Consider the following 14,036-nt stretch of genomic DNA (forward strand, 5'->3'; position numbering starts at 1 on the left):
GTGCAGTGTCCCCCAGTAGGCACAGCATTATACTTGCAGTATTGAATTCTCTTAGTGTTTTCTAAATAATTATAATGGAATGTCCATTAGGGCCTCATTGCGTTTTCTGAAACTCTCAGTGTGAACAAAAGATAAGGTTGTTTACTGCTAGCATTTTAACAGTCATGGTAGGCAATGCCATAGGTTGAATGGGAAAGAGAAGCAAGCGTGAATATATCGAGGGTTTAGGAAGTAAAATAATTTCCATGCTATGTGTAACTGTTCAAGCTGTTAAAATTTTGGAATTGTAAAGTATAATTACTTAATAGTTTACTCTTTTGCAATTCTATACCATATTACATTTCCATCTCATAGTTAAAGATACATGTATTAATATTGATGTTTAAAAGATAATTTTTCTCATTACAGAAGTAATAATTTTATTATGGAAAACAGAGAAGAGTCCAGATGACATATATCCCCTTGTGCATATCATAATCTCTGTAAACATTTTATTTTATTTATTTATTTTTTCTCTGTGAACATTTTAGCATAGTTTATTCTTTTTCCTCTTAGGGTACTAGGTTCTCATGCTTCTCTGTTCCTCCTCTGCCTCCCTCCCCATCATTCCCTGTCCGATCCAAGAATTTACTGTACATGCCATTTGATGACTTGCTTTTCCCCCCACTTAATATTTTTGAGTTAAAAAATTAATTCTTATACAATATCACTTGTTAATTTTTGTTAATGTTTGATCATGTGACTGGACCAAAATTTTTATAATAAATTTTCTATTGTTAGGGCATATCTTATTTCCCCAGACTTCTGTTGTTCCCACTTTGTAGTTGGTTTATATAAAGCTGCTTGCATTTTCTTAGATATGGATTCTTCTCTACTTTTCTTAATATTTGCTATGATTCAATGCCTGAAAGTAAAATTTGCCACATGATAAAATTAGCAATAGCATTTATATACACATGTATTTATATTTCATAAATTTTAGTATGCTTAATTTATATTTGCTTTAAATGTTGCATAGTTAAATTCATTCTTTTTGATATACAGCTTTGAATTTCAACAAATGCATACAATTGTGTAACCACCATAATCAGGAAAAAATATTCCAATTCTTACCTTAACAAATTCTTTTCTTTTGTTCCTTGACTAAAAAGTATTATTAATTCTGAAAACATAAATAAGCAAAATTAAGAAAGTGGAAACTATCCTAAGCCTATCAACCATGCTGTGACTTCTTTGGACATGTTGTAGAATATCATTCTGGTCTTTTTCCCCTTCCCCCTTTCCTGTTTAAAAGAGGTCATACTGACTTTCTGTTTATAATCTTCTTCTTTTTTTCCCATTTTTATTTAGTATATTTTGAGTATAGGTACTGCTTAACTATTGAATTGGTTTGGGGTTTTGTTTCTTTGTAGTTCTCAACAAGCCTGTAATGAACATCTTTGCATATTGCCATAATTATTTAAGAAGTGCTAGAAGTAGAGTTTTTAGATGTCAGTGCATAGATACATATTGAAGACCTACTACTTTTTACAGTCTGTCAAATTGTTTTATAAAATACTTACACCAACTTACATTCTGAACATACATTATAAATGAGACAGTGTTTTTCTGACTCTTGCCAATACTATTATAATTTTGTCAGTTTAATAGAGGATAAGGTAACCTTATTTTAATTGCATTCTCTGATTTCCTGTGCTGTTGGTTGGTTTTGTTTTCTTGTGTTTATATTTGTAATTTGGTGTGTGTGTGTGTGTGTGTGTGTATTCCCAGTGTATTTTTCTTTTGGTTTTTATTTTCGCAGTGGGGTGGGGTGGGAATTTGGGGGAGGGATAAAGGCTTTTTAAGGGCTTTATATATTAATAACTTTAACTGTCACAGTACATGCTGAAATTTCTTTTCCTTTTTTTTTCCTTTGCTTATTCTATTGATTTTGTGTTTGTTTTTTTTTTTCAAAAATTTTTTTGAGATTTTTTGAGTATTTTCTTAATTTGTATTTTGGGCATGTATATTGAGTTTAGAGAAGTCTCTTCTCTTTATTTAATCTTTACATTTTTTTTCTCTCTTTGTATGTCAAAAATTTCTTCTCTATTTATGTATTCTTTTATATTCCTAACAGACTAGTAAATTTTTATATCGTTGCACCAAGAAACCTAGATTATGTACTTGCATTTGAATGTATTTTTATGTAATCCTAATGTTGTATTTGTTTCTATTTATTTATTTGCTTTCAATTAGCACAAACTTTTCATTGAAATCTTGTATTTAAACTGTAAAAGCACAGTGACATTTAAATGTGTCTCAAGTTCGGCATCTCCTCTTATTATTTCCCCATTGGCTTTTTTGGTTTGCATTTTATATATTATTCATCAAATTTCTCTGTGAAATTGGAAAAAATAGTACTTACATTGTTAAATAACTGTTTGTTTGTTTTTTAACATGCTGCAGGATATTGAAGACAAAGTAAGTAACAAAATAGCCTACGAATCTGCAAGTGAAATCACCCAAAATAAGCAGGTAGTTGAGGGGACAGGCACTCAAATGGATCGAGCCAGATGATACTGATCTCTTTACCAAATAATTGGCATGTATGCAAGAACGGGAATGCCCAAGCACATTTATTTCTTGCAAGTTGTAGTTGGACATGTGGTTAGCATTCACTGAACAAAAAAAATGTGAAAATTCTAACTCAGGTGCGATAAGGAGATTCCTTCTGACCTGGATAAAGGCAGATAAACATAATCCAGATACCAACAACAGATTAAGAAGTACTTTAAAAAAAAATATTTTGAAAAAAAATTCCATAAGTAGCCATCTTTACTAATTTTTTAAAGATCAAAAATATTTGATTGCCTATGTTTTAATTTTGTAAAATAAGGTCTTATAAATTAGAAGTAACATAACTAAATGTTTTAAAATTACTTATTAATTTCAGTTATTATTATTTTTAATTGTTAAAATAGTTTTGGATTATTGGTCCCCTAAGCTGCTATTTCATAAACAAGGAGATAGAATAATACATATATTTACAGGCAGGTTTCACTGGGTAATTTCAGAGTTCTTAAACATAAGGTTTATAGACAAAATGTTATGTAGACATTTTGCTGTAGTTCAAGGTTAGTAACTATATATCCTGGAATAAAAATTAAAAGTTTTATTGTGTAAAATATTAATCCTTAAAATTATACTTCAAAAGAGAACTGTGCTGTATCCAGGCATTTTCAAATAAATTTGGACAAAGTAGGACACAGCTGTTAGAGTAAAAAATAATAACAATAACACAATGCAGACTCATTCTTTACATTTAAATACAGCAATCATCATCATATTAATATTTTTCTATGGAAGAGACCTAATAGATTGCAAAAATTGTCAGCTTTGTGTACTTATTTCTAATGCAATTTGTACTTGACTTTTGCTTTGCTGTTGCTGCTTTTTCTTGATATAGTATATTCCTCATTTCTTTTTTTAGGTTAAGCAGCTGGAAGAGAAAGACCGAATGATAAAGAAGCAGGATGCGTTCTACAAAGAGCAGCTGGCTAGACTGGAGGAGAGGGTATGGCTACTTCTTGTCACTGATTCTCTTCTCTCACTACATCTGTAGCTTTCCTGTATATTTATTTAAAAATCAATAAATTAGAACTAAACTGCTTTTACTCATTAAAAAAGTGGCCAGGAAATGAAGAGGCCAAGCAGGTAGGCCATTCTCTCTGGGAATGTCATTTCTTTGGTCATTTTTGTTAGGGTTGTATTATTGACTCATTGATACATTTTACCATACTAGAACTGTCCCGAATATTTTCCCTAATTCAGTCTGTTTGTATCTGCATTGCCTCCAGGTGAAGCAGAGAATGCTACTCTTAACTCCTCTAAATGCTGAGTAAACTTAAGTGTGTTTGTAGAAGTAGTCCTGATTTTAAAGGATACGTTGTCATTATAAAACTCAGTTTCATTGCATTTCTGGCTAAGAAATGAATGTCTCCTTCAAGAATGGCGATAGAGGCCAAATAGTAGGACTTGAGGAAAAGATTTGTGAAAAAAGAAGTCAGACTAGTTGGCATGGACCTAGAGTTGGGAGACACAATGAATGGAACTAGAACTGGAAGGAAAGAAGGCAGTATGTTTAAGAATGAAGTTTGTGCCCCTCCTCAGTCCCCTGTTCAATGAACTAGACCTCTTGTCTAGGTTAATTTTATACATAGACCATAAGTTTACAGAGTGAGCTCTCTTCGTTTTGATTGACTTCCAAAATTTGATTTGTTAAGAATATGATATTTGACAAAGAAGTTAAAAAAAAAAGGTAGGAAATAAATTCCCAGACTCCACTCGGTATAATTATGTTTATATTATATGTGTCTTAGCATCTCCGTATGTCACTGGTTTGTGTGCTTCTCGAATGGAAACACCATTTTCTCAATTGTTCTGCAGGTATCTACTTAAGCACCTTATATATGTTAGGTCCTTTCTAGTGCCAAAGATATCCTAGTGAAGAAAATAAACTAACCATCTGCTCTGACAGAACTTAAATTCAATTAAAAATCATTATACTTGTTGAATGGCAGGATGAATAATAAGGGAAACAATAAATTAATTGGAAAAGGGCACCCCGGGGCCAATGTGTAGGTGTGAAGTTGGGTTAAGAGGAAGGCCTACCTAAAAAGATGACATTTGGTGTTCTCTCTGATACAAGGATGCTGATTCATAATGGGGATGGGATGAGGAGAAGCATGGGAGGACTAGATGAACTTTAGATAGGGCGAAGGGGAGGGAGGAGAAGCGGGGGTACGGGGATAGGAAAGACAGTGGAATGAAATGAGCATCATTACCCTAAGTACGTGTATGACAACATGAATGGTGTGACTCTACTTGTGTTAAACCAGAGACAAGAAAAATTGTGCTCTATTTGTATAATATGAATTGAATTGCATTCTGCTGTCATATATAACTAATTAGAATAAATAAAAATTAAAAATTAAAAAAAAAGATGACATTTGGGAAGAGGCCTGTCATACTAGGGAAGCAAGCCAATGTCACAGCCCTGATACAAGGGAATTCTTGGTAAGTTGGAAGGCCAGGGGGTTTGTAATTTGGCTGCTATCTTGGCAAGAATTTTGAAGCATAGGAGACTTGGTAAGAGAATGAATTCCTAACGTGGCATGTGCAAGCTGAGTAACTTACAGCATCTTACTTAACTTCTGTTTCCTCATTGTAAAAGGAAGGTACATTAGTTCTTACCTCACTATCCTGTTAAAATGAACTAATACTCATAATGCATCTGTAATAGTGTCCAGTCTGAGGTCACCACTCAGTCTATGGCTGTTATTTTATTTGCATACTTCAAAGCAATATACCTGACACAGAACTTGTAAATATTACCTGAATAAATGAATGCAAGTGAAAGTTTCTGAGATGATAGTTTTCTTTGCTATTAAGTTTTACTGTGTTAGGTGCCTTATGGATTTGTCTTTAATCTCTGTAGGGTACAAGAAAAGACATTGCAAAATGTTTCTGTTTCTCATAGATCTACCCATTTGAGAGAGTTCAGTGATTCTTACAAGGGACTAAGGATTTTCTTGAGGCAGATTAAGGCTGGCTGCTCAGCAAGTAAAGTACTGTGTTCAGCCTCAAGTAAACCAAGGGTAGAAGATCACATGGACATGGTACGGTGAGGTCCTCTCATACAAACCCAATAGTATACAATATATATATTGTGATTAGTGTCTTCTTACAGAAGCAAGACGGTTTTGAAGATCAGGCTGGAAAGTAGTTACTAAGGGCTTTAAAATGCAAACTGAGGAGTATCACTGGGGTGGAATGGTTACTCTACTATCAGTAAATACTTAACTTCTTGTTTAATACATAGAAGAAAGAATGTTAGACTGGGAGTCGGCAAGGACTTGTCACTTCATCTTCTGTGGTTTTTCATCTGTAGGATGGCGATACTGCTCTGTACCTTGCTCATCTTTGTGGGTCATCGGGGTAGGGGGGAGCTACATAAGGTGACCTATAGGAAGACTTCTTGAAAACTGACAAGAATTTAACAAATTTGAGCTATTGCCAATGACAAAATGTTGCTTACTTTCATTATGTGCAAGATCCTAATAATCATAAAATTAGTGTTATCCAATATTCTCATGTCTTCTGCCCACATCTATAAAGTCCTGTTTTTGTTAATTATTGACATTTCTAGAATAACTAAGTTCAATTTTTTTGCAGGTGGAATTCATCAAAGACATTTAGGTCTTTAGTGATGAAGTATTTTCTAGACTTAATACAAAAGATTGTGAAGAAATGTTATATTGTTCTAGTAGCGAAGGGTCTAGAACCATTTCTATTAGGACTTCCACATATACATTGTGTTAGAAGATATGAAAGTGCTAAAGCCAATAGTATATAATGTGAAAAAAATGTAATGGTGATAATATTAAGTTGCAGAATCATCTAACTTACTCTGAAATCCAGGTTGCTGTGGTTTAAAAGTGAACATAAGCACATATCTTTCTTTCAACCAAATGAAATGACAAAACCTTCGAGTTGATACTCAGTTATGTATTTTTAGTAGAGAAGAGGGGAGATATCAACAAGCCTTTGACAGAAATCATTCCAAGGATGAACCCCTACATGAGCTTACCATCTGCCTATCAACTAGATTGACAAAAGACATGTTGCTACCTTATCAAACCACATTGGTATAGATGTAAAAGTAAACTTTTTTAAAAAATAGTAAAGGTGTCCCAGTTAGGTATGTGACCAAAAGGGACTCAGACAATATTTATTCCTTCTTATTGATGTAAGTGACTTGAAGAATATTAATTCCTGGTTGGTGATTTGCTTAGAGGAAGTCCAGAGCAGTCCTCAAAAAGAAGACTGAAATATTTTTAAGGAGACTTCCCCCAATCTCTGAGGGGATTTATAATTTGGTTTTCCAAGTATTAAGATATAATTGACAAATCCATAATGCCTTAATACTTCTCTTTACAATGCCCCATTATATTTGTAATAATGTGATTAGTTAAGAGGATTTATCTTGTATACTTCTGGAGGGCAGATCTCATTTTATTTTGTTATCCTCTACAGTTGACACATAGTAGGAGTACAGTGAATGAATCTGAGATTTACTAAGCTTAACCATTCAGTTATATCTAAACAATGAGTGTTGACGTTTTAAATATTCATAAAATGTTTAGCATTTTCTTCCTTCTTTAATAATTTAAATCTCTCTTATATGAAAGTCAAGTTTAACTTTGAGCATTTTGGTGTCATAGATAACATCATTATTATTATAGTAGATAACGGTGACATGTATAGAACATTTATGTGTTGTTAGATACTTTGCATGGATTATCTCAGTTTATCCTCAGAAAACCTCACGAGGGGCCTACCATCCTATTGTTTAGGCAAAGATCCTGAGGCTTAAATTTGCCCAAGAATATATAGCCCAAATGTGATAAAGGTGGAGCTGAGCCAGCTTCAAGACCTGAGCTTTTAGCCACCACTAATGCTATCTTTTAAACATGTATTAGTTCTGTACTTAAGAACTTAAATCCTGCTGATTGTAGTGCCAGTTCTTTGGGCAGTAGGTTAGCTCCTTCTGGCTTCTGATACAACTTTTTATTATAATTATAAGCCCCAGTCTTATAACTCGATTATTGCTACCTCGTAGTCTGAAAGCATTACACATCAAAAGTATATAACTTTACCCCAGGATTTGGTAGTTCTAGGTAAACTTGGACCAAAAGGGAATAAATAAGTTCTCACACCTAGCAATCTGTAGCATGATATGCCTAAGAGTTGTTTTAATATCTAGCTGTGCTTCTTTCACTTTAAAGTAAGAAATTTATAACCATTTGAACAGTTTGAAACTTCTTGAGATGCTCATTCATCTGCTCATACTTTCACAGTGTTGCTATAGCATAGTCATTTCATCTTCTAGGAAAAAAAAAACCATTTAGTTTTAGTTTTGCTAAATTGTTCTAGGGTTATTTCATTAGAGTCTGGATTGTTTGCATGTTCGTGAGGAAAAATGTGTATTTTCCAGTAGTCTGTTGGTCCTGGGGGAGGGAAGCCAGAGGAAATCTCTCAGCTGGAGTCCAAGATGGTCGAATTCAGACTCCCTGGGATTTCCAGGACGAAGGCCTCTGCCTCCCCAAGGCATCACGAAGACTTGACTCTGAGAGTTGGTGTGTCTTGCATGTGAAACTTCTCAATTATAAACCTGAATTAATTTGCGCTACTGAATCCACTTTGCTCTTGGCCTTTCTAAGGTTGGTGGGGTTTGGCACAGCATGAAGGGGAATATAAAAGCCTTAGTGGCATGAGTTCCTGAGGGAGACCAGAGAAGCTTAATGAAGTAGTTATAAAACTCAGACCAACTGGTCATGTGGGGCTTGTCTTGCTCTCAATGTACAGACTCAGGATTTCACCAGTCAACTGCATATATACTGCAGTCAACCCCCTGGAACTAAGGGAGAAAGAGAATAAGACACAGAGGCTGGTGAAAAATAAGTCACCCTTAAGATGTAAAGTACATTACTAGATTGTCACCTGTGGAGAGAGTTGCTAATTAAGTCCTAAGGTCATGCTTACATCAAATGAGCAATTTTTAAAAGTCTCCCACCTTTGGTGGGTGATATATCTTCTATTGCATCACAAAGTGTTGGACTCATCTGTATGATTAATTGGCTTTTTGATTGTTTGACTTCTTTGTCAATTAATAACTTTGTTTCTGTGTTCCTCTACAGAAAGCAGGGGGCACGGGCGGGCGGATAATGCCAACATTGATAATAAAAAGACATGACAATAGAACAATTTATTGTCAGCCCAATATACTCCTTATGGAGAGAAATTATGATGTAGTTTTACTACCAGTTGAAGTTGGCCATAAAATATTTCCATATGTAGCTGGATTAACACATGGTAGAATCAGATCACTAACATTTGAGACACTTAAAATACAAATAATCTGTTTTGGGGAAAGATAGGACGATAAATTAATAATAATAATAAAAATAAGAAGCAGTATAGTTTTTAGGATTAAGAAATAAAACATTTAATATTTTTCCACTAAAATGCTTTCTAAACAATTGTCAATGATTTCAGGTCATGGAGTAACTTTTTGGCCATGTAATGTGAGATAAGAAATTTAACCCAATAGCTAAAAGCATAATTGTCTACTAGATAGATATGCCTGCCTAGGTTATACCAGTTTGCACTTGCCAACCTAGAGACATCTATTCTTTTACACTTGGAAATTTTGTGCTGGCTTCCTCATTCATGTTGAAATCAGAAGAGATTCCTCTGGTTTCTGTAGTTACTAGGAGTTGCAGAAGCAGATGAAGTTCTCTGGTCCATGAATTTGGACATTGAAGCAGTAGAAGCCAATTTTGCTTTTAATTATAATGTCATTTCAAGCAACAGAGATTTGAGCAAATCTGCTTGGAACATGTACATTGAGTTACTCTCAATTTTTTTATTGTTAACAAATAATGGTAATAATAAATGCTTTTAAATATTAACTCTTGGGCAAGAAAATTAATAAAGCCTAGGATCACCGTATCTTTGTTAATATAATTGACACAGTTATATATAATTTAGGTGCAAAGACTGAACCATTTTGCCTCTTACCTGCTTTCTTAAGGGAGGTTTCCTATTGCAGATATTTTTAAAAGTAGCAAGAATATGGGCTTCCCCCACTCCCCTATTTCATTCTCTGGGAAAAAAAAAAATCAATACAGTTTAGTGGATATGGTGGTCTTATCCTTAATTCATTATTCAACAAATCCTCCAAGCACATTGGCTTTTCTGTTAACCTCTGAAATTTCGAATGGGAAATGTGGTTTGAGTAACCTTGAATTGCTTTTTTAATCTGGCTTTAGGGATATGAAACTTACATTTTTTTCAGGGGTGAGCTTTAAAAGTGCATGCCGTTAAAATGATCCCCTTAACTGGACCCAGTTTTTCTATGTCTAACTATAGAGGAAAGATTTGCAAATCATGGGATCAGCACTTAATTTGGGGCTCTATTTACCATGTCGGCTGTCAAGAAGTATTAACCTTAAGGTAAGAAGAGAACATGGAGCACAAAGCTCTGAGCTGATGGCGCACAGTACACCAGGTATTAAATAGCATTATCCATCCTGCTTGCTACAGTAAATAGGATTTCACTATTATGATGTGTCAGGGCTTTCACTGAAATCAAATTTACAAGACACTAAACTGCCATCCTCTCTGCTGAGCAGCTTTATTCTGGGATCTTGCTTTCATATTAATCCTGTTGGTAGGAAATACTTGTACCAATTGTGCATGGAAATTATAATTTAATGATCTCTTCCTTTCCTCTATTCAAAGATTAGAATGGACCACTGTGCTTTGCAGTGATAGCCCCAGGGCTCTGAAAAAGATAATATAGAGTTCAGCTTTAAAGCCCAGTATTGCCTCTTTGTGAGTGCTTATAATGATCATAAGTGCAAAGATGCCAACAATGTGGGTTACCTACTTTCTCAACTCTCCATACCTCCTTTACCTTTTGAAAGACCATACAGTAATCTGATTCTGTTTATCATGATTTTTTTAAATGGTGTGGCGCTTGAATGCAAAGACAAGGTAAGAAATAAACATTATGAACTTCAGGGAAGATTAGTTTCAGTTTTTAAAGATTATGTATGTTTTAGGCAGGCTTAGCAAGCAATTTTATTTGAAAAACAATTAATGCCTCCTTTCCTTTCTTTAGAATCTGTTTTTTTTTTTTTTTTTTTTTGCTATTGACAAGAACACTGAAGGCAGGAAGCCATTCTGTGTTTCTTTTGTATGAGATTGAAAATGGGCTAAATCTTGAATTTTCTTCACATCCAATTTCAAAATTAGTGATTGTTTTGCTTCTTGATAGCTTGTTTATTTATAAATTTCAAATGTGCTCCATTTAGGGAGACCAGCCAATGCTTATTTCCCTGTTTTACTGACTGAAAAATTAAAATACATGAGTATTAAAATTTTTAAAGGAAATTGCAGAGCTTGTGATAGAAAATGTTCTTCAATTCCAGTTTTATGTTCAGACCAGGAGACAGCTGGCCCTCTGTAAGGGATTACATTTCAACACATTAGCTTTAGTTAGAAAGATACGTTTGGTCATTAAAACATTTACAAATAATATTAGCTCATAGCATCAACCAATAAGGAATGCCCACCTCTGAACTTGGCATATAAAATAGGTTTGCACAGTGAGCTCAGCATCTAATAAGAGGAATCCAAATCCAATTTGACCTCTAAGACTAAACTAAGATTTTGACCTTGGTCATTCTTATCAGAATTTTGGGGGCTACAGAGAATCCATGGCATTCTCTATCCATTCAAAAACACATTTATTAATCTCTTACAACGAGCCAGGCACCACCCACAGACACAGTGACAGATACAAATAGACAGACACCCATGGGCATCTGGTACAGAGCTTTATACTGATACAGCGAATCTGTGTAGGTTGTGTCAGACTATTATTTCCAAAACCAATGTGTTTTGTGAAGAGTATTTGTTGCCTTTGTCTCTTAAAGGCCGAAAGATCATACATGCGATTTAGAGGGAAATTTATTGGGTTGGAAAGATTCACTGGGTTAAATGCTCAGATAAAGACCTGGTGCCTGATGAACTGAGTTGTCTCAAATAGCTCTCTGTAAAAGTAAATCTTAAATATGAGAGTTCCATGAAGACAGGACTGTTTCCCCTTGGGTCACTGTGATAATGCCTGGCATATACTAGACATTGGATAAAATTTTAAAATCAATAATGTCCTTGTCAGGGAGTGGGGTGAGTTCCTTGGCCAAATAATTTTGAGGAGTGTTAGCTTTGACTTAATCCGAACAGATTTCTTCACTACAGCCTTCTCAGAGTTTCTATATGTATCCAGAGTTTCCAAATTGAAGAGCTTGCATGCCATGTTTCATATTGTACTCAAACTACAGCCTCTAATTTTTTTTAATTTCATTAGTTTATCTCAGTGTCATCTGAGATTTGTATGCCCTGCACAGTATCTATATCCACAATTTTTGAGTCCTGAATTTGCACCCTAGGATGTAAAGGTAGAGGAGAAATAGAATTCCATTGATAGAATTTCTGATCCTTTGTACTGTGTTGCAGAGGGGTGGAAGGGTGAGTAAGAGGGTTGGCTGAGAATTCTAAGGCTCCCCTGTGCTGGACTGTGTTCCCTCTCTGAATTTTCCTCATAATCCTTGGTGTCTCTAAGTCTTCAAGAAAACTATATCCCATAGTAAGCTTCTTTTTTCATTTTTTAAAAATGTATTCTCTTTAGTTATGTACAACTCCAGGATACATCCTAACATTATTACAAAGGTAGGAACTCAACTTGCTCCAGTTCAATCCCCAGCACTTCCCCACTTTCTGCCTCCATTCCCCTCCCTTCATGCCACCAGTCCCTTTTCTGTCCATTTACGGTTCTTACTTTTGTATTTTATGCATATTCTTGATTTAACCCCTCATTTTTTTTCCCCAGCAATCAATTGGTAGTGGGCTTCCACTCAGACTTTCCCATCAGGATTCAGAAAGTTTCTCCTCTCCCAGAAGCATTTGAACTTAAACTTCCCTAGGTTCTGCATAAAAATTAACAATAGTAATTAATAAGTCTCAGTAAATATACCATTCAGTCAACTACCTTTAAGTCACTCCTGTTTTTAACCTTCTTTGATGTCAGATTCTTTTCCAAATACTCCTTTAAGGTTCTTCACTAGGAAATCACTAAGTTTTCTTTCTTTCTCCTATTAAGAGATGTTGAGTACCTACTGTATGCCTAGGTATTGTGCAAAGTGTAGATACCAGTGACATATGGAGTTTAAAAATCAGGAAGGTTTGCTTTAGTATCACATCTCTCCTTCTTGTCTGTTAACCTCTTGTTAATATTAGTATTTCTAGAACTTACTCATAATGTAGTTAATATCTTGACTAAACGGACTATGTGTGACATAAGGTAGGGAACTATTAGGGTTTGGAACTAGGAATGTGCCCTGAAAAGCTCTTGTTAGGTAAGGCAACAATGTTCAGAGCTGAAAAGATTGGATTCAGAGACGTAGAAACTCATCAATAGATTAATCTGTTTGATGGATTAATAAATTGAAGGACTACTGGGTGTGAATTGTGGGCAGGTGGGCATGGCAGGAGGAGGTAGCTCACTGGGGGTGCCCTTGAGAATTATATCTTGTCCCAGGCTCCTCTGTCTCTCTTCCTGGCTGTTACAGCCCAGCAGCTTTCCTCTGCGCCCTTCTGCTATGAAGTTTCTGCTTTGGACCAGCCAACCACAGACTGAACCTCTGAAACCACTGGCCAAAATCAGCTTTTCCTCCCTGAGTTGTTATATCAGGTATTTTGGTCACAGTGACAAAAGGTGACTAACACAGGAATGAAAGTAGAAACGAGAGTAGAAGAGTACAAGGCCAAGAGGAAAAGGGGCTCAGGTTCTCTAGTTGGTGTTGAGAAGATTATCTGTTTATGCTGTCATTAAGATGAAAATGTGACTAGAACTACAAAAAGTGCTTCTGTAGTTCAAGAAAAATAATAGAGAGGAAATTGGGAATTGTCTGTTCTCTCGTGGTGCACTTGCTCTAAATTGTAGAAATTTGGCAGTCATCCCTAGACTATTTGTTAAAATTCAATAGTATGTAATTAAAGACAGAGACTGCCATTTCACTGTCAGGAACATTAAAAAATTATATTATGTTTCATTTGGGTTTGACCCTGAACGCCTTTCCCAAAAGAATAATGCCAGAGAGCCAAAGGGTAAGTATTTTGGTCTAAATAGAGGCTCCAGTTATATAAAGTAACTAAATTTATAGAAATATCAGTTATACTGTAGCAATTTAAGAGTAATTATGCAAAAGATAGTTTCTGAATGAATATTATTTTAGAAGTGGCCAAATGGAAGCAGTGATTATGAGGAAATTCTGGGTTTCAAGCCTTGCCAGAGAACAAAACAAGATTGCTGATATTTTAAGCCTATCCCCACTGACAGTTAAAACCAATATTGGTACAGCAACCTG

At 35.0% G+C, this 14,036-nt stretch overlaps 1 protein-coding gene across 3 annotated transcripts in view; it reads left to right on the forward strand.

The window, feature by feature from the left end:
• Chchd3 (coiled-coil-helix-coiled-coil-helix domain containing 3) overlaps nucleotides 1-14,036 on the forward strand; it is a 266,329-nt gene that overhangs the window by 170,506 nt on the left and 81,787 nt on the right. For 2 of the 3 annotated variants that reach the window (XM_058582831.1, XM_058582830.1), the window contains exons 5-6: nucleotides 2,446-2,460; nucleotides 3,470-3,553. In XM_058582831.1, the coding sequence (XP_058438814.1) occupies nucleotides 2,446-2,460; nucleotides 3,470-3,553 (99 nt within the window). The remainder of the gene's footprint in view (nucleotides 1-2,445; nucleotides 2,461-3,469; nucleotides 3,554-14,036) is intronic. The other variant, XM_046455090.2, reaches the window with a different exon arrangement.

This window comes from Marmota monax, unplaced genomic scaffold (genome assembly GCF_021218885.2).
Source record: "Marmota monax isolate L192 unplaced genomic scaffold, Marmota_monax_Labrador192_F-V1.1 WCK01_AAM20220418_F8-fsc00131, whole genome shotgun sequence".
In the NCBI taxonomy this organism is placed as follows: Eukaryota; Metazoa; Chordata; class Mammalia; order Rodentia; family Sciuridae; genus Marmota; species Marmota monax.